Raw genomic sequence first — 17,846 nt, 5'->3', positions numbered from 1 at the left:
CCCTAAGTGAGAGCCTGGAGCATCCCAACTCTGGATGCTCAGAAATAGACTTTGGCTCTGTCCTGACCAGGATGTGCCCAGCGACCCAGGGTCAGGGCTTTAGGGGTGACCTGAGACTCTTGATGAGTTCTCCCTCCTCTGGCAGATGGAAAGCCACAGACTGTCAACGCCAGAGGTTCCTTCATATGTGGGGAAACTATAATAGTAAAGAGCACTAGTTTCCACGACCCTTAAGCCTATGCCCCATCCTGCCTATACTGTATATGGGAATTTTGAAACAACATCCCCAGGTGCTTCTGATAGCTGATTGGGAGAGCCATACTACACTCTACATGGAGAACCAGGATGTCTCATGTGCTCTTCCCACCACTGCTGCTGGATGGTATTAGCATCCTCATAACAGTTTCATGGAGGTCAAGTGACTTGTTCAAGTTCAGAGTAGGTGATAGAGTCTAACCCAGGTCTGTTTAGCTCCAGTGTGTGCTTTGAATGGCTTGGCACTTAGAACTTGTAAAGCTGGACAAGAGTCAAGAGATGGTTGGCAGTTGCTAGGATGGGCAAAGGTGGGATTCTTTCCCCATTAGGATCTTCAGTATGAAAGAGTCTTTGTTTTGGGGGCTTGTCATCCTCAGCAGCCCTTCCAGAACATTGACCTGCCTGTCTCATGTGGGTGGTGAGTTTGCAGCTCCCTGTCCTGCCATCATGATTCCTGCATCTTTATGTAGATTCTGCCATGCTTAAGGGCTGGACATCCCCGCTCCCTTCTCTACGACAGCGCCAGAATGGTGCTCCTGGCTCAGAATGCACTTGGGATGTTCCGTTTCTGGCTTCTGCTCACATTACTGTCACCTGTGAACCTTAGTGTGAGTCACTGGTAGTCCTGGAACTTCTTTTCCCCAGTGTAATCTGAGACGGTCACATTCTCCGCTCCTGGCAGTGAGTGTGAGAATTAATTACCAGCGCACCCCAGAACAGGGCTGCAGGTGTGCTCCCCGAGAGTGTGTGATGACATAAAAAGGCTCCCGAAAGGACTGGGAAGAACTTGGAAGTTAAGGGGCTGGCATATCCCCCACACATTTGGCCAGGTGGGAGATGGCTACAGATTAGCCCCTTGGGAGTCCTGGAAACTTAGTTGGCTGTGCTCAGAGGCTGTGGGATCTTGATCCCTCTGGGCTCCATCCCAGCCATTTCCTCTGTCCCAGACAGAGCAGCCTTGTTCTCTCTTCCTTAGTTACAGGCCATTGTCTGCCATGGAGTTCTGGGGGTGAGAGGTGTCCTGGGGCATGGATGCCCTGCAAAGGCCCAGTCTGGCACGTCTCCTAAATTAATAATGTATTTAGCTGTGGGACGAGATCCCTGAGAGCCAAGGCCTGGACGGGGGTGGGGTGGGGGGGGTGGGAGGGGTCCTTCTGAATGTGTCACTGCACTTGGCAGGAAAAGGGTTACCCAGAGCAGCAGCCATCTTGCTGCAGAGGATGCTTTGTTCCCAGCTGAGGAACTGAATAACTTCAGCTTGTGAACTTCTGCCTAAAAGCCTCCTCTGCCACTTCTGAGGACCTTCTTTACACTTGCGCCCCTTCCCCCTTCCACAGAAGACATTTTCAGTCTTTGAATTTCAACTCAGAAGTTCTGAGTCTGGGGGCATAGAAAAGGGGGCCATTTTTCTCTTTTTTGTATTCATTTTTAATTAGTGTATATTAGTTGTACAAAACAATGGGTTTCATTATGAAATTTTCATACATGTATGTAATATACTTTGATCAGATTCATCTCCCCATTATCCTCAAAAGGAGCCATTTCTTTAGCAAAGAAATCTAGGCTTGCTCACTGTGGTCAAAAGTGTGCAAGTGAACAAAAGAAATGCTATTTTCTTTTTGTCTCTGGTAAGTCAGACCTCTGAGACCTAAGGTTTTTATTTTGTTTGTTTTTCTTTCGGTCTTTGGAGACGTCTGCCTCTCCCATCTTACCCCATTCCCTTTTCCTGGCCCATCCCCAGGGGCTCGGGTGATTATGTGACTGCTCCTGAATACTCAGTCCTTTTCCCTCTGTTTTTTCTCTACAGCAAGCCCCGCCCAACACGGATTGGCGTTTCTCTCAGGCCCAGAGACCTGGCACCAGCGGGTATGTGACTAATTCTTCTGCCCACCTTCTTCTCTGTGACATTTTCTCAGTGATGATGTGGGAAGAAGTGGGGAGGGGGAGGCTTGGCATTTGCTACAAATGCCTTCTTCCTTCAGGTCAAGATTTCTGGGCGGTTTTGGTGTGTTGGGGGTGGAATCACAGACCCCAGAAGGAGGACACGCCTACCCTGACTATTGTGGAAGCCTAATTCCCACACTCATCCCTATCCGTTTTCTCCACCACATTTTCTTATCTCCTGAGGGATCTGGGGGGGCCCAAGATGGTTTTCAGCTGGTCTCTGGATAGAGGCTTTCTGTACCTGTCTACTGCTTACATCCACCTCCCAGGACTTGAGCTGGGCTCTATCCTGACCCCGGGCTCTGGGAACCAAACACCAGCAAGAGGAGGAGCAGGAGGAGGCTCGCTGAGGCAGCTGTGGGGAAAGGAGACAGCACAGCTGGAGATGGAACTGAGGGGGAGTGGCCGGGGCTGGTCTTCCTCATCCTGTTCCTCCTCTAGCTGTCTTCTGGCCCCAACTCATCCTGCCCAGTCTTCCTCTGGGACTTCTGTCCCTGCCTCCTCTTTCTTCAGTCTGTGTCCCTCTCAGTGTGCAGTCTCTGTTTCTCCCTCTGTCAGTCCCTCTCTCAGGTTCTGTCCTTGCTACTGCATCTTGGTCCCTAGCATTTGTGTCTGCTTGCACTGATCTGTGCCTGCTTGGCGTGAGTGCTCAATAAATGTGGAAGGAACCAATAAATGTGACTCTTCCTTAGTGTCAGTCTCTCCCTCTCTTCCTTCCTCTCCCTCTCTCCCTCCCCCACTCTGTTTCTCTTCATCCTGTCCCTTTCCCTGAGCTACTGTCTCTGACTCTCATTTCTTTGGATTTGTGGGCAAGCTAGTACACACAGTCACCCCCCACCCCCGCCCCTCACACACAGAGCCTTTGATCCCTGCTCCCCACCACTCACCCTCCCACCAAGACTGCCCCAGCTGCTCATTTCAATGGGGTATGAATTCCTGCTGAGACAGGAACCGCCTGCGGGTGGGGGGACTTCAGCGGAAAAACCTCCAGTTGGTTTGTGGGGAGTGAGATGGGCTCAGGGCCAAGCCTCCTTGGAAGAGGCTGTCAAGGAGACAGGCCAGGGCTTGGGCTGCTACCCTTGCCTGTGTTTGCCAGTATGCTAAGACACTGAGCTTGGGGGCTTCCGTTCCCCTTCCCACCAACCAAGTCCTCACTGCTGCAGGAACCTTGGAGGCTTTGGTTTCCAAGGTAGATTCCAGCTCCTGGGCGTGCCCAGGCCTGTCCAATGGCACCAGGAATGCAAAGCACTTTCTAGAAGGCCTCTAAGAGGCAGCAAACCAGAAAGCTTGGGCTGCTTTTGTTCCTCCTTGAACCCACATCTATTTCCCTTCTTCCCATAGGTTATCCATAAGTTATTCATGTACTCACGCATTCAACAAATATTTACTGAGCATTTACTATGAGCCAGCCCTGTGCTACTGGGCAGTAAGAGTGAACAAGCAGACCCAATCCCCGAACTCCAGGTCAGCAGAGGAGAGAAAATTGACGACACATTACACTTCAAAAAGTCTAGTTACACATTTTAGGAAGTTCTAGGAAGAAGAGTATGAGTGTATTGGTGGAGGGGAATCCAAGAAGGCTTCTTGGAAGAGGAGTGGACATTTGAACTGGGGCAGCTATGAGAAGACATATTAGGCAATTTGTGTTCCCTCTACCCAGCCCTGCCCAGGCCATACACTGGCCCTGAAGCAGAAGTCCCTGCTGGACCAGGAAGCCCCAGCCATTGCCTTTTATGTCCCTGCTGGGGTGCACCTTCCCTCTGCTTGCAGCATGAGTCTCTCCCAATTCATCAGTAAGAGTCTGGCATCTGTGGGGGAGCTCTTAGGGGGATGGAGAAGGCTCCAGAGCTCCCCCTTCCTCAGTTAGGATTTGGAGGATGGAGCAAACATTTCTGATTCAGCTCTAAAGTGACCAAGATGAAAGCAGAGGTAGGGTCCCTGCCTCCATTATCGAAATAGTCAAGAAGCACCTACTGGAGACCAGGCAGAGTGCCAGGTGTGGGAGAGATAAAACATACATGGTCTGGGCTCTCAAGGAGTTTGCAGTGCGTGGAGGGAGGCAAACATGAACCAATCACAAAAATACATGCAGGATTGGAGCTGTCTTCAGTGCTGTGCAGAGCAGTACCTGGTGGTGAGGGCATGGGGTGGAGATTTGACCTAGTCAGGGAACAGGGGGCTATGTTGAGATCCGAAGACTGAATACAAATTAACTAGGTGAAGATAAGAGGGACCTTGCTTTTCTTCCCCCCACTTGATAATATGTCCTGAAAGTGAGCTCACATAAGGTGCAGACTAATGTCACTGTATTTATTCAATTAGTGGTGGACACTTGGGCTGTTTCCAATCTTTAGCTGTTACAAATAAAACCACAATGCTGGCTGTGGAAAAAAAAAAAAAGAGGAAAGAACACTCTAGATGGAGGAAGAGCATATGCAAAGGCCCTGTGCTGATGCTTCTCAGGATTCCAGAATTACAGGGAGTTTTCTTTTGCCATTTTTTCCCATTCGCAATACAGACCAGGCACACAGCCTGAGCTGAACTGTAGGTTTACTTTGCCTTTTCTTTCTATACAGTCTGTGTAAGAACACAGCCTGTGGTAAGCACCAGGAGGCTTCTTGGTTGCCATTTTGATGAGCACATTGGAGTAAGGGATGAAGAGGGAGATTGTGCTTGTTTAATCTCCAGCCCTCTGCTCTTTTCCTCACTCCCTCCTTACTGTCTTGCTCACAGCCCCTCCATCTGGTATGGCACACTAGATTCAGAAGGGCCAATTTTGACTTCTTCTGTAAACCTGGCTTAAGCTTAAGCCAGCACTGGGCCACACTGCCTGCACAAGGACATTCTGAAGTCCTTGTCTACCACATGCTTCTCCGTCCCACTACTAAGCCTTCTCAGGTCATTCTCTTGTTTTTGATCCTAGCAGCTGCTGTCCCAAGCTCTGAGCCCAGCAATCCATCTCTCCCCCTACCAAGCTGTAACCTGGGTCCTGCCCTCCCACAGCTGTCTGCAGCTTCTGCGGGCAGAGAGACTGTCTCCATTTTGGCTTCCCTAGCACCACCCTGCTCTTCTTCCATGGCTCCATACTATTGTCCTCCAACTCTGGATCCCCTTCCAGTCCTGCTCCTTTGAAACACACTCGCTCTGCTCACTCTCACACTGGGCATTCATTCAACAAATAGTGGTTTTTTTTTTCTGCTTATAAAATAATACTGAATATAATGAATAATAATGTTCATTATAGAAACATGAGAAATAGAGAAAATTCAGAGAAACTCCTTATTTTTATATGCTAACTTCCTTTTTAATATGGAAAACTTTAAATATACACAAAAGTAGAGAGGTGGTGCTCTGAAACTCTAGGATCCTGTTACTCACCTCTAATGAATGCCCTACCTGTTTCATTTATATCCTCACCCTCAGGCTCCCTTAGGATTTTTCTTTTTTTCAGTGGGACTGGGGTTTGAACTCAGGGCTTTGCACTTGCAAAGCAGGCTCTCTACTGCTTAAGTCACATCTTTAGTCCATTTTGCTCTGGTGATTTTTGGAAATGGGATCTCTTGAACTACTTGCCTGGGCTGACCTTGAACCACAATCCTCTCAATATCAGCCTCCCAAGTCTCTTGGATTACAGGCATGACCCACCGTGCCTGGCTCCCCTATGGATTCTTTTGAAGCACATCTTGAACATCACATAATTTCATCTGGGTCTTCACCATCCTCAGCAGATGGTTCTGTTTTAAGATCCACATTTTGTGTTTGGTTGAGTGTTTCTGAAGTCTCTGAAACTCTTTTAATGTAAATATTTCTTCCCCATCTTTTGTTTGCACTTTATTCACTGAATCATCAACACTTTCATACATATCTTTCTAAACATTTTTGTATCGTCAAATAGCAAGCATAAGTTGCATTTTTAAAAAAAATCTGATTCACCTAAATAAAGTGTTCACAAACTTGTTCACACTTAATATCAAGAGCTTCCATTCAAAAAACAAAACAAAAAGAACATTCATCCCCAGAAAACTGATATATTTCATACAGGTTGTTTGTTTGTTTGTTTGCTTGTTTCAGACAGTGTCTCCCTGTGTAGCCCATGCTGGTGTTGAACTCATAATCTTCCTGCCTCAGCACCCCAAGTACTGGGATTAGGGGTGTGCACTACCACACCTGGCAGATTATAGTTTGCTTGTTTTTTAAATAGTAATTAAGGCTATACTGTCCATTAGTATTGTAGTCTATTTTTTCCTCTTTGCAATATAGCAGGAGAATTTCCATGTCAATAAAAATTCTTCAAGTCACTTAATCATTGTACAATAGACCCTCATATGGGCATTTATGTATATTTTTAGGCTAATAGGCTCTTGCTATTGTGTATTTAAAAAATACACACACATTTACATTTTAACAATAAAGTCCAGGCTATTGTTAGGGTGGCTTTCCCAGATTTCTCACCTTTTCTTTTTCTTTTTTTGTGGTACTGAGGTTTGAACTCAGGGCCTACACCTTGAGCCACTCCATCACAGGTTTTTTCCAGAGAGTCTCGCAAACTATTTGCCCTGGCTGACATCGAAACACAGTCCTCCTGATCTCTACCTCCTAAGTAGCTAGGATTACAGGCATGAGTCACCAGTGCCCGGCTCACTTTTTCTTGAGTATGATTTGGGGAGTATTTTATTATAGGGATACTACACACATACACACACACACACACACACACAAACACACACACACACACACACACAAATCCACCTTGTACAGAAGTCTTAGGGCAGGAACTATGTGTGTCATCTCTGAAATTCTAGGGCCTATCTCAGGCACATAGTGGGTGCTTGAAAAATGGCCTATTGATGTAGTCAGCAGCCTCTGTGTTCACTTTTCACTCTTCCCCCAGATATCCTGGAAGAGCCTCTGTATCTGCTGCCCGGGCTGCAGGGTCTCCCTGTTGAAACCTAGTTGGTGTGTGTGAGATCTCAGACTTTGGGGTTATATTAGGACATTTGGGTTGCAGCTCTGCTACTTACCAGCTGGGTGACTTTGAGAAGGCCTCTGAGCCCTGATTTCACCTGCTGGAAAAAGGGATAATCAAAGCCCTTATCTACAAGGGAAGTTCTGAGGATGAAACAGATGATAAATACATAAACCAGTTGGCCCAGTGCTCAGCATGGAGAGGTCTCAGTAAATGGCTAAAAAAAGCAGTCCCTCCCCTCTGCTCATTTCCTGCCAGCTTTGGGGAGCTGGCGGCCTGCCCACCTGCTTGGCTTCTAGCCTTCTAGCATTTCCCAAGAATCCTCCTGACAGTCTAGCCCATCATGGTCCAGGGCACCCTGCCACCACCTTTTCTCCTCAATACCACTTCCCACCACCATGATGTCCTCCTAACCATCAGCCAGGGCTGTCCTCCCTGCTGCCCCTGCCTGCTCTCCCCACTTTATTCCCATTGAGCCTCTTCACCTGGGCCGCAGCCCACCTGCCCCAGAGCTAAGCTACAAGTAGGATTCCTGAATTTCCATGGACATGAGGTGACTGAAGCCCCATTTCTGGGCTCCTGTCCTCCCAGGGGAACCCCCACCCTTGGTCCTTGTGGAAGGGCAAGAGTGGGTTTTAAATAATTAAGAAATCCCATCATGGTAACCCCCCTTCTAAATACCTCAAAAAGTTGAAAAAGTAGTATCATGAACATCTGAATACTCTTTACTTTTGTTTTTAACCTAAATTCATCAACTATTAATATTTTGCATTTTTGTTTTATCTTTCTCTACATACATGTGTGAACGCACACACAAGTACTAAATTGCAGACATCAGAACATTTGATACTTCAGTATGTCTCCTTAGGACTCCTATATCACCTTGACGGAATTGTAACATTTGAGGAACTTAACAGCAATACACCGTGCACTAGCAGATTTTCATAGATGGTGCCAATATATCCCAATATATCCTTTTTTTTTTTTTTCAGTGGCACTGGGGCTTGAACTCAGGGCCTCACAATTGCAAGGCAGGAGCTCTTACTGCTTAGGCTGTTCTGCCAGCCCTATGTTATGATGGGTTTTTTTTGAGATAGTGTCTCGTGAACTTTTTGCCCGGGCTGGCTTGGAACTGCAGTTCTCCTGATCTCTGTCTCCTGAGTAGCTAGGAGTACAGGTGCGAGCCACTGGTGCCCAGCTCCAATATATTCTTTTAATCTGTTCATTTTTTAAAAATTCAAGATTCAGTCAAGAACATGAATTGTATATGGTTGTCATATCTCTTTCTTCTCCTTAATCTAGAGCAGTTCCCTGCTTTTCCCCCCACCCCCAATGACATAAATACATTTAAAGAGTCCAGGCCGGTTGCCTTTTAAAATGTCCATGATCCGAATTTGTTGGCTATTTTGTTTATATCCAGGTTCCACAGCCTTGGTAGGACTATTCAATGGGTGACATTGTGTACTTTCCACACATCGTATTGGTAGGCATTTAATGTCAGTTTTTTCCATTGTTGATGATGCCAAATGTGTTCATTTGGTGAAAGTGGTGTCCCCAGATTTCTCCAAAATAGTTATTTTTTTTTATTTTATCATTTTTACATTTACTCATATGTATATACATTGTTTGGGCCACCTCCCCCCTCCCCAGTTATTTTCATTTTATTTATTTTTGAAATAAGGTCTGGCTCTGTTGCTGGCCTTGAACCCCGGGGCTCAATCAATTTGCCTACTTCAGCCTCCCAAGTGCTGGGACTACAAGTGTGCACCACTGTGTCCAGCCTTATAAAGATATTTTTATTTTATATCTGTGCTGGGGATAGAACCCAGGTCCTTGCACATGATAGGCAAGCACTCTACCACTGAACTATATCTCCAGACTGTGGTTTTTTAAAACAGGGTCTCATTTTGTAGCTCAGGCTAGCCTGGAACTTGAGATTCTGCTTCTGCCTCCCAAATGCTAGGATTATAGGCATGAACCCACACCCAGTAAAGATATTCTTAAATTCTTGTGATTAGTAAATAACCTGTAGATGATTCTTTGAGATCTCAGCAACCTTCACCCATTTTTAGCATTTTGGTATTCATGGGTAATTCTTACCTGAGTCACCAAGTGGTGATTTTCAATCTTTGCTTCCACATTTATTTAGCTGTCATTCTCCTCCCAGTCTCCTGGATAATCTGCTCAGATTTACTTTTGTTCTCTTTCTTGGAGAAGCCTAGACTGACTGAGCTGTCTTACTTTGACTAGGTCAGGATCCTCCTTGTCTGTCCTGATAGTTCCTGCTCTTTGCCTTCTTGCATTTGTTCCAATCCCAATGCAAATATTGTGTCATTGTTTCATCAGCTTCTCAGTGTGCACCACAAGCACCATAAAGATGGCTGTACCTGTCATGTGCACAACTGCACATCCAGCACTGGCCCAGTGTCTGGTGCATAGTCAATAAATATTTGTTGAATAAACGAGCTTAGAATCTCAAGTCTTGGGAGAGAAGGATGAGTTTCCCATTTTCCCCTCCAACCTTAATTTTATGTTTGCTGTGACAAAACAGCTGTGAGCCCACTACTCACAGATGGGGAATTCCAGATCAGGAAACCCATAAGCAAAGACAGACCTTGCAAAAATTGTAGAAAGCTCTTCACCCACCTCGGCAACACACACACACACACACACACACACACACACACACACACACACACCCCACACCACACCACACCACACACATTGCTATCATGCCTTCAAGGCGTGCCCTGCAGCCACAGAGGAGAGCTAACTCTCTCCTCTGGCCTATGCTCATTCATTCAGTCAATGACTGTTTATTGAGGAACTTCCTTGTGTTTGCTAGATGGTGCCAACAGTTACCAAAAAGGCAGATTGTATGTGTGTGCCGGGACTGCTCACCGCTTCCCCCTGCAAACTGAAATAATTTGATCCTTGAACTCCAACACCCTCCCCCCAACATACACCCCAAAAGCATGGGCCTTGTCACTGTGGGAAAAATCCAAATTGAACTGAAATTCCTTAGAACTCTCTTACAGTGCAATATTTTCTTGAATTATGGATCATGTCATGTGGTTTTGCATCTATAGAACTTCTAAGCATCCTAATGAGTCCAGGTGCCAGACTTCCCTCTGGGTGCTTCAGTAGGAGGCAGCCCCAGTCCCTACCTCACACAGGTCACCCTGGTAGAGGAGCAGATAGGTGCAACTGCAGTCACAGGGTGACTGTGCAACCATGGGGCAGGCACCTGGGCCAGCCTGGCTGGGGTCAGGGATTGGCTGAGATACATTGACTCATGTTGCCAAAGGCCTGGCTGACATTTTAGGAACTCATACCTACCCGGAATTTGCAAGAGGTAGCTTGAGGAACAGGGAGGTGCCTGGGAAAAGGTATGATGATAGACTGTTTGAGAGTGGAGGTGGGGTGGATATTCTTGTGAAACAGGAAGGGCAGTTCTTACATGCCTGTGGATTTTGTCCTGTGGGTCTCTCTGCAGCTCTGGGATGTTCTCTCCCATTTCTCTTTCGATGCCTTCAAAAGAGGGTCTGGGGCTTGGCAGTAAGCCACCCCCTCTCATATGGGGTGGGGAATACAATTTATTAAATATACCTGAGACACCAAAGAACTGGTTTGAGGGACCGGCTTGTGGGCCCACACGATTCTATAAGCTCCTCTGACTTCTCTCAAAGAAGCAGTTTATGGGTGTGGGGTGGGAATAGGGCGCTTGATTTGGGAACCCTGGCAAGAGGCTGGAAAGGGCATGAGCGGGGCTGGCCTGAAACACTGCTCACCATCCACTCTCTCCCCAGCTCCCAAAATGGTGATGAAACTGGCACCTGGCCCAACAACCAGTTTGACACAGAGATGCTGCAAGCCATGATCTTGGCTTCCGCCAGTGGTAAGTGGTGCCAGTGTGTGGTGGGCTCGGGTGCCTCCCATAGCCTCCATGGATGGAGGCTGGGTATCAACCTGCATGGTTTCTCTAGATCTTGCAGTTGGTTAGAGACATTCCAGGACATAGAGTCAGGGTAAGGAACAACAGAGAGATTGGGGGGTCCTGGCCTGTCCAGTGTGACCAAGTAGCAATCCTTGGAGGAGATGTGGCAGTAATGGTTACAAATGTAGTTCTAGAACAGGACAGCTAGGTCAGGTCCCAGCTCTGCCACTTACTATTCATGTGACTAGTCAGTTTTCTCAGTCAGGAAAATGGGGCCAGGCTGGGCATGGTGGACACACCTGTAATCCCAGCACTCTGGAGGCAGAGGCAGAAGATCATGTATTCAAGGCCAGCCTGGACTACATGGCAAGATCTTGTCTTGAAAATCCAAAAACAAATAAGTAAATAAAGAAGGTGCTATCGTGAGCACAGACTATCAGGCCTGGCACACAAGCCCTCAGTGACAGTAGGCATAGATATTCTCAACAGAGAGGATAAGGCTCCTCTTTTTTGCTCCCCCCACCAGGACTCTGATTTTCTCATAAGGCTAACAAAGACCCTCACATGTAATAGAGACTCAGGCAGTGGTGGGGTTGTCCATGAAGGGTCACCACAAAGGTCCTGAGCAGGAGAAGAGTGCAGGCTTTAGAGGCAAGTCGATCTGGATTGAAATCCTGTGCCACCACTTAGCTGTGAGGACTTAGATAAGTTATGAAGCCACTTGGGTCTCAGTTGCACTCATTATGAAATGGGCACAATATTAACAGACAAGCCAGAAGCTGTGGTGGCCGAATATAAGACCCTCAGCACAGGTAGCAGAGGGTAAAGGCACAGTATATGGTAGCTGTAATTGATTAATCACTGTCTTTATTGACCTATAATGGAATTAGAATAATATTTGTAAATGAGGATTAGCTTCTGGAGCAGCAAATGGTGGGCTTCAAGGAGGCTGGCAGAGGTTAGGCATTGACCTTACATGTGACTCGCAAGCCTTGCCCTCCAGCCCACTGGAGGGCCTGGGAACGTGCCAAGCAAACTTTAGGGACTTCTGTTCAATTAATCCCCCAACAGGTCTGCAAGGCAGGTTAGTTTTTTCATGTCTTACAGGGGAGGAATGTGGGCTCCCCTGTCCAAGCGGGCTTTGCTCCAAGGCCCCAGATTTGGAGCTGCACAACTGCCATTCCAACCCAGCTGTGCTTCCAGGTTCATGCCCTTTTTACTACAGTCTGCCTTGAGACTCAGCCTCAGTTTCCATTTTAGTTGACTAGATCTAAGCTGAACGAATGGCCTGCACTATTCTCCCAGGTTAAGTTTTCCAGATAAAATACAGGATGTGAAGGTAAATTTGAATTTCAGATGAACGAGTGTTGCTTTAGCATATGTGCATCTCAAATGTTACACGAGACAGACTACTAAAAAAATTACTCATTGTTTACCAGAAACTCAAATACAATCGGAAGCTTTGTGCTTTTATTTGGTTTATTATCTGGCAGTCCTACCCTAGATATCTGTAAGGGTAAGTGGGGCCAAGGTGGTGAGTGACAAGAAGACAGAGGAAGGGACAGGTGGGGTACTGTCAGCATCCTGAGGCAGAGCTGGCCCATTTCTGGTGGAGCTGTGACCCTAGACAGGCCAGATGCTGAGTACAAAGAGGCAGGCAGCTAGGTCTGAGGAAAAGCCAAGTCCAGCTCTTGAGGGAAGTAAACAGGTCTATTTAGCTGTTGTGGCCTTGAGCCCTAAGGCCAGAAATCAGGCTTTTTAGCCTAAATCCAGATGTTAAAAACAGAAATGGAAACAGTATTTATGGCCCCAAACCCTCCCAGGCAGCAGGCTCCCCTGTCAGACTCTGCCCTCGGGCCCACACAGGGCCTGCCCCATGGCTGAGACTGAACTCTGGGGAATGGACTCTGGGGTGGAGGTGTTCCAAGGGTCAGGGCCTGCTGTCACTTTCACACCCACTTCCTAGTCCCAGAACTGGAGAGGCTCCTGGAGTGGAGCCCAGCCAGGCTTGTCAGAGGGGGGATACAGGAGGGAGTAAGAGGGAGGCACCCTTGGGAGGCTTTTTAAAAAACACTCAAGGGAGGTGTGCTCCCAAGGAGGCTGCGGTTTGTAGCTCCACCGGCTCCAGGCCAGCTTCCTCCTAGCTCACTGCTTTGCTAAGAGAAAAAATCCAAGAGTCTCCTTGGACCAAGAGAAAATCCTGGTTCTTGCCCAAGGTGGGTCTTGGGAGGGAGGAGAATGGGGAGGGGCCTTTGTCAGTGAATTCTATAGAGTCAAAGCCTCTTCTCCTCAGATTTATAGGTGGGGAAGCTGTGTCTGCAAGATGCAAGGCCTGCGCCAAAATCACACAGCTCCTTAATGGCAGAGCTGACCAAACACATTCGTGTCAGTCTGTCTAGATGCCCCATTTTCTTGCCTTCCTGGTCCATCCCAATTTCAAGGATCTTGAGTGCATGTAAGATGTGGGTGGCCAGCTTTTGCCACTTAGTCAAGCACTTCCTATCTCCACATTCCTTCCTCCCCCACTTCTCTTTCTCTCACTCTTTTTTTGCCTCTCTCTCTCTTTGCCTCTGTCTCTCTCTTTCTCTCTCTCTCCTGTGTCCCTCCCCCACCCGCCCCGCACACCCCCCCAACCGACAGATTCTCTCCTTCTCTCTGGCGCCTCTTAGGTCTCCCCTGAAGCCCCTAAATCACTCTGGAATCCTGGCTCTTTGAAGCTGAATTCTGGCCCTTCCCCCTCCCACTGGAGGAGGCTGGAAGTGGCTGGCGGCTGGAGGGAAGGGGTGGGCCAGGGAGGACCAGGCTCCCTCCTGGAGTTAATTAGGGAAAACAGGCAAATGTCAGTGAATGAAAGGGCTGAGGGAAGGAGAAGAGGAAGTGGGCAGCTGCTCCCTCCCACCCAGACCTTCTTCCTGCCCCCAGAAGGCCCTCAGCTCCAAGGCTTTGGGACTTGAAATGGAGGCTGTGGAAACCCAGGCACTGGAATGTGGAGGCAGAAAGACCGAGGAGTGTCCCCTTCTCTTATGTCCTCCCGGCTCTTCTCCCAACATTAAAAACATTTTCTGTCCATTTCTCAATCCTTGGTTGGTATTCCAGCATTACTCAGCCTCTCTGGCTTGGTCACCCTTTCTCCCTGGTCTCAAGATCTTAGGGTGGGGTCTGAGGGAGGCTGGGAGGAGCTGGTTCGGCCAGCTGGGCCAGGCTGGGCTGTACCTTCCTGGGCCTTTAACTGTCTCTCTTAGCCACAGCGGAATTTGTGGCCTCCAGTGCAAGAGTGAAACTCCAGTTTCCCCCTCTAGCACCCCTTACCTAGCCAGGGCCAGTAGAGGGTGGAAGGGATGACAACTTGGAGGAGGAAGGTGACAACAGCAGTTAGTATTTATTGAGTGCTTACCAAATGCCCAGCCCAGATGAAGCACTGTCTCAGGGAATCCTCATAAAAACCCCGTGACTGGCAGTACTTCCTCCTTCAACCTTTGATATGCATACAGATCACCTGGACATCTTGATGTAGTGCAGATCTGAGAATCTGCATTTTTAAAAGGGCCAGAATGAGTGAGGGCCAGAACATGCTTTTCTGGGCCTCAGTTTCTTCTTCTGTACAGTGGGAATTTGGCCTGACAGTGCTCTCTGATGTCACCTAGCTATGTTTGCATTGTTCCTAAGATGTCTGGTTCCTGGGATCATCTTCTTCTCAGTCTCCCAGAGCATGGTGCATCCATATCTCTGTACCACCTCCTTTGCCCTCCGAGCAGTCATAGGTAATTCTGTCCTCCAGCACACACTTGGATACACCAAGGCCTCCTGAGTTCCGCTGTCACACATACTGCCTACATCTCAGCTTTGGTTCCCTCGGCTGTCAAATGAGGACAACACCACCCGCCTCAATGGGTGTTGTGTTGAGTTTCAAAGCAACCAGGCATGTGAAGCACCTAGCAAAGTGCTTCAAATGCTCTCAAGGAATGAGTGCTAACCTGGTGAGGTAGAGCATGCCTACCTATGTAATTCTAGCACTCTGAGGATGGAGGCAGGAGAACTGCAAATTCAAGGACAGCCTGGTATACATAGTAAGAGCCTGTCTCAAAAAAAAAAAAAAGAACAAAAAAGAGTGCTTGGAAACACACCCCTCTACACCCCCACTAATTCTAGAACTACTGAATAGCTACTTAGTGCCAGGCACTGGGTAGAAGGACAGGAGGAGGGTGCATAAACTAGTGACTGATGTAAAAGCCAGAGGCTCCCTTGAGAAGGGGGGGAGGGCAAGGATTTGAGCACCAGGGTCTCCACCTCCCAGAGAAATACTAACTAGCATGTTCTGAGCACTTATCCTGCACCAGCTATGATTCTAGGTACTTTCATATGTTTTCTTGTTGAGCCTTCACCAAAGCCAGAAGTGGATACTCTTATTACCTCCATTTTGCAGAACAGAACACCAAGGCAACATTGAGAGTTTAGGTACACTAGCCCAGGATCACAATAAGAGAGCTAGAAATCAAACTGAGGCTTTGTCATTCTTGACCACTCCCCTTAACTCCTGTGTGTGGACGCTACCATGGCGACCACTGCATCACTAGTGCTCAGTGTGGGCCGGGTGCTTTGAGGGTGCTCATTCACTACCCTAATCTGCTGATGTGTTCTTCCTGTCTCTGCAGAAGCTGCTGATGGAAGTTCCACCTTGGGAGGAGGTGCTGGCACCATGGGCTTGAGTGCCCGCTATGGACCCCAGTTCACTCTGCAACACGTGCCTGACTACCGCCAGAATGTCTACATCCCGGGCAGCAATGCCACACTGACCAACGCAGCTGGCAAGCGGGATGGCAAGACCCCAGCAGGTGGCAATGGCAACAAGAAGAAATCCGGCAAGAAAGAGAAGAAGTAATGTGGAGGCCAGGCCTAAAGCCAAGGGCAGCCTCCCTCCCCAACCAGCCCAGCTTCTCCTTACCTGTACCCAGGCCTCAGAATTTCAGGGCTTACCCCCAGGATACTGATAGAGGCCAAGGCCATGCTCCCCTCGGGAAACAGAAACAAGTGCCCAGTCAACACCTCCTCTCTCTGCCCCCAGGGGGTTGAATATGCAAAGGGAGTTCTGCTGGGAACCCCCATCTAATCAATTGCTGTACCCATGGGGGTTGTGGGGTTAGTGTAGACACAAAGAACCGTTTGCCACACCCCCTTCAGTTACAGCTGAACTCCTCCATCTTCCAACTCAATCAGGCCCATCCACCCCACCTCCCACCTCCCTACCCTACCCCACTCTTTCAAAGTTCCTCTTTTGGTGGGAGTGTTGAGGTACCAGTTGACCTAAACAGGCTCATTGTTCTGAAGTTGGAAGAGCATCACGACCTCTTGGTCTCGCCTCAAATCTTGGCCTCTTCTCAATCTTCCCCAAAGCAGGGTTTGGTGCCAAATCCTTTACCTTCTAGAGCCTGAGACCAATGTCCAAGTTTGGGGGACACGGTCACCATTCCCATGGTACTGATGCTTGCTGGATTTAGGGAAGGCAGTTTGCCACCAAGCTTCTTCCCAGTGCCCTGGGGACCAATCTTTTGTTTCTCATTGTTTGATGTTCCCACTGCATGCTATGACTTCCCTAGCCCTCCTCAAATGAGAGACTCCATTGCATGTTTCCAGATTGTAGGGGTTGGTAGGCTAAAGAAGGGAAGTGTGTGTATATGGATGGGATGGGGGATGGGCAAAGCTTGGCCCACCAGTTAACAGGGGCTTGCAGGAGGCTCTGCATATCCCCAGGGTACTGGCCAGATCCCCAGATTCCAGCTATAAACAAGTACCAGGCTGGAAATCCAAACCCTCCCCCCCTCCCATATAGGGTTCAGCCCAGGCAGCCAGCTGTGGGCTGTGCTATCAGGACCAATGGATTTAAACTGGCATTTCAGTCCAAGGACGCTCTGAATGGATTTAGTACCAGGTCTCCTGGAGAGGAAAGAGGGGCCTCTGTGGGTGCTGGGTACTCCAGAGGTGCCTCTGGTGGGTCAGTGGAGCCCCAGCAGGAAGAATGGCCCAGCTAGGCCATTCTTGGTCCCTGGGTCGGTAGCAAGGAGCTAGAGCAGGGACCAAGTGGACAGAAAGCCTCAACGCACGAAAGGGCTTCTGTGCAGGGCCCCTGCGCTCCTCAAGCCTGGTCCTTCACCTTGCCAGGTGCCGGTTCTTCTCTGTGAAAGCCTCTGCCCAGGGCCCCAGTCCGCCCCCTAGTGGCCAGAGACTGGTTAAAGTCCCCCAGTGCCTCCTTGTGCATAGACCTTCCTCTGCCCATCCGCTTCTGCCCCTGTCGTCCCATTCATCCAGAGGGGCTGCAAGAGACCCTACCCCAGCCCTTACAGTAGTGTAGAGCCCCCTCCTTTGGCTGGTGTAGAATAGCCAATAGTGTAGTGCGATGTGCTTTTACGTGATGATGGCGAGTGGGCAGCGGGCGGGGGCTGCGCGCAGCCGTCTGTCCTTGAACTTGCCTGCGGCGGCTCGTACTGTGTTTTGTGCTGTGTCCACGCGCTGCGGTGACCCCCTCCTCCCGTACTGACGCCTTCTATAAACGCTTCTCTTGGCATAGTCACGTAGCTCCCCCCATTCCCTTCCTGTATCTCACGCAAGTTTTATACTCTAATATTTATATGGCTTTTTTCTTCGAAAAAAAATAATAAAAAGGTTTCTTCTGAAAGGCCGAGCCGTTTCTGTCTACAGATGGAGCTCCTGGCATGTGTGGATGAAGAGATGAGCTGGAAGGTGTGTCCT

General features: G+C 48.6%; 1 protein-coding gene and 1 pseudogene across 25 annotated transcripts in view; one reads left to right on the top strand and one right to left on the bottom strand.

Moving 5' to 3' along the window:
* Positions 1 to 17,772, top strand: part of LOC109681333 (protocadherin gamma-C4) — a 182,840-nt gene extending 165,068 nt beyond the window's left edge. For all 25 annotated transcript variants that reach the window (XM_074076809.1, XM_074076810.1, XM_074076808.1 and 22 more), the window contains exons 2-4: positions 2,063 to 2,121; positions 10,975 to 11,063; positions 15,755 to 17,772. In XM_074076809.1, coding sequence (XP_073932910.1) covers positions 2,063 to 2,121; positions 10,975 to 11,063; positions 15,755 to 15,981 — 375 coding nt within the window. In that variant the 3' untranslated portion in view covers positions 15,982 to 17,772. The remainder of the gene's footprint in view (positions 1 to 2,062; positions 2,122 to 10,974; positions 11,064 to 15,754) is intronic.
* Positions 4,693 to 4,815, bottom strand: LOC141424524 (small nucleolar RNA SNORA51; annotated as a pseudogene).
* Positions 17,773 to 17,846: the final 74 nt, after the last annotated feature.

The sequence above is a fragment of the Castor canadensis genome, chromosome 6 (assembly GCF_047511655.1).
Source record: "Castor canadensis chromosome 6, mCasCan1.hap1v2, whole genome shotgun sequence".
In the NCBI taxonomy this organism is placed as follows: Eukaryota; Metazoa; Chordata; class Mammalia; order Rodentia; family Castoridae; genus Castor; species Castor canadensis.
This window is presented reverse-complemented; position numbering and strand designations above follow the sequence as displayed.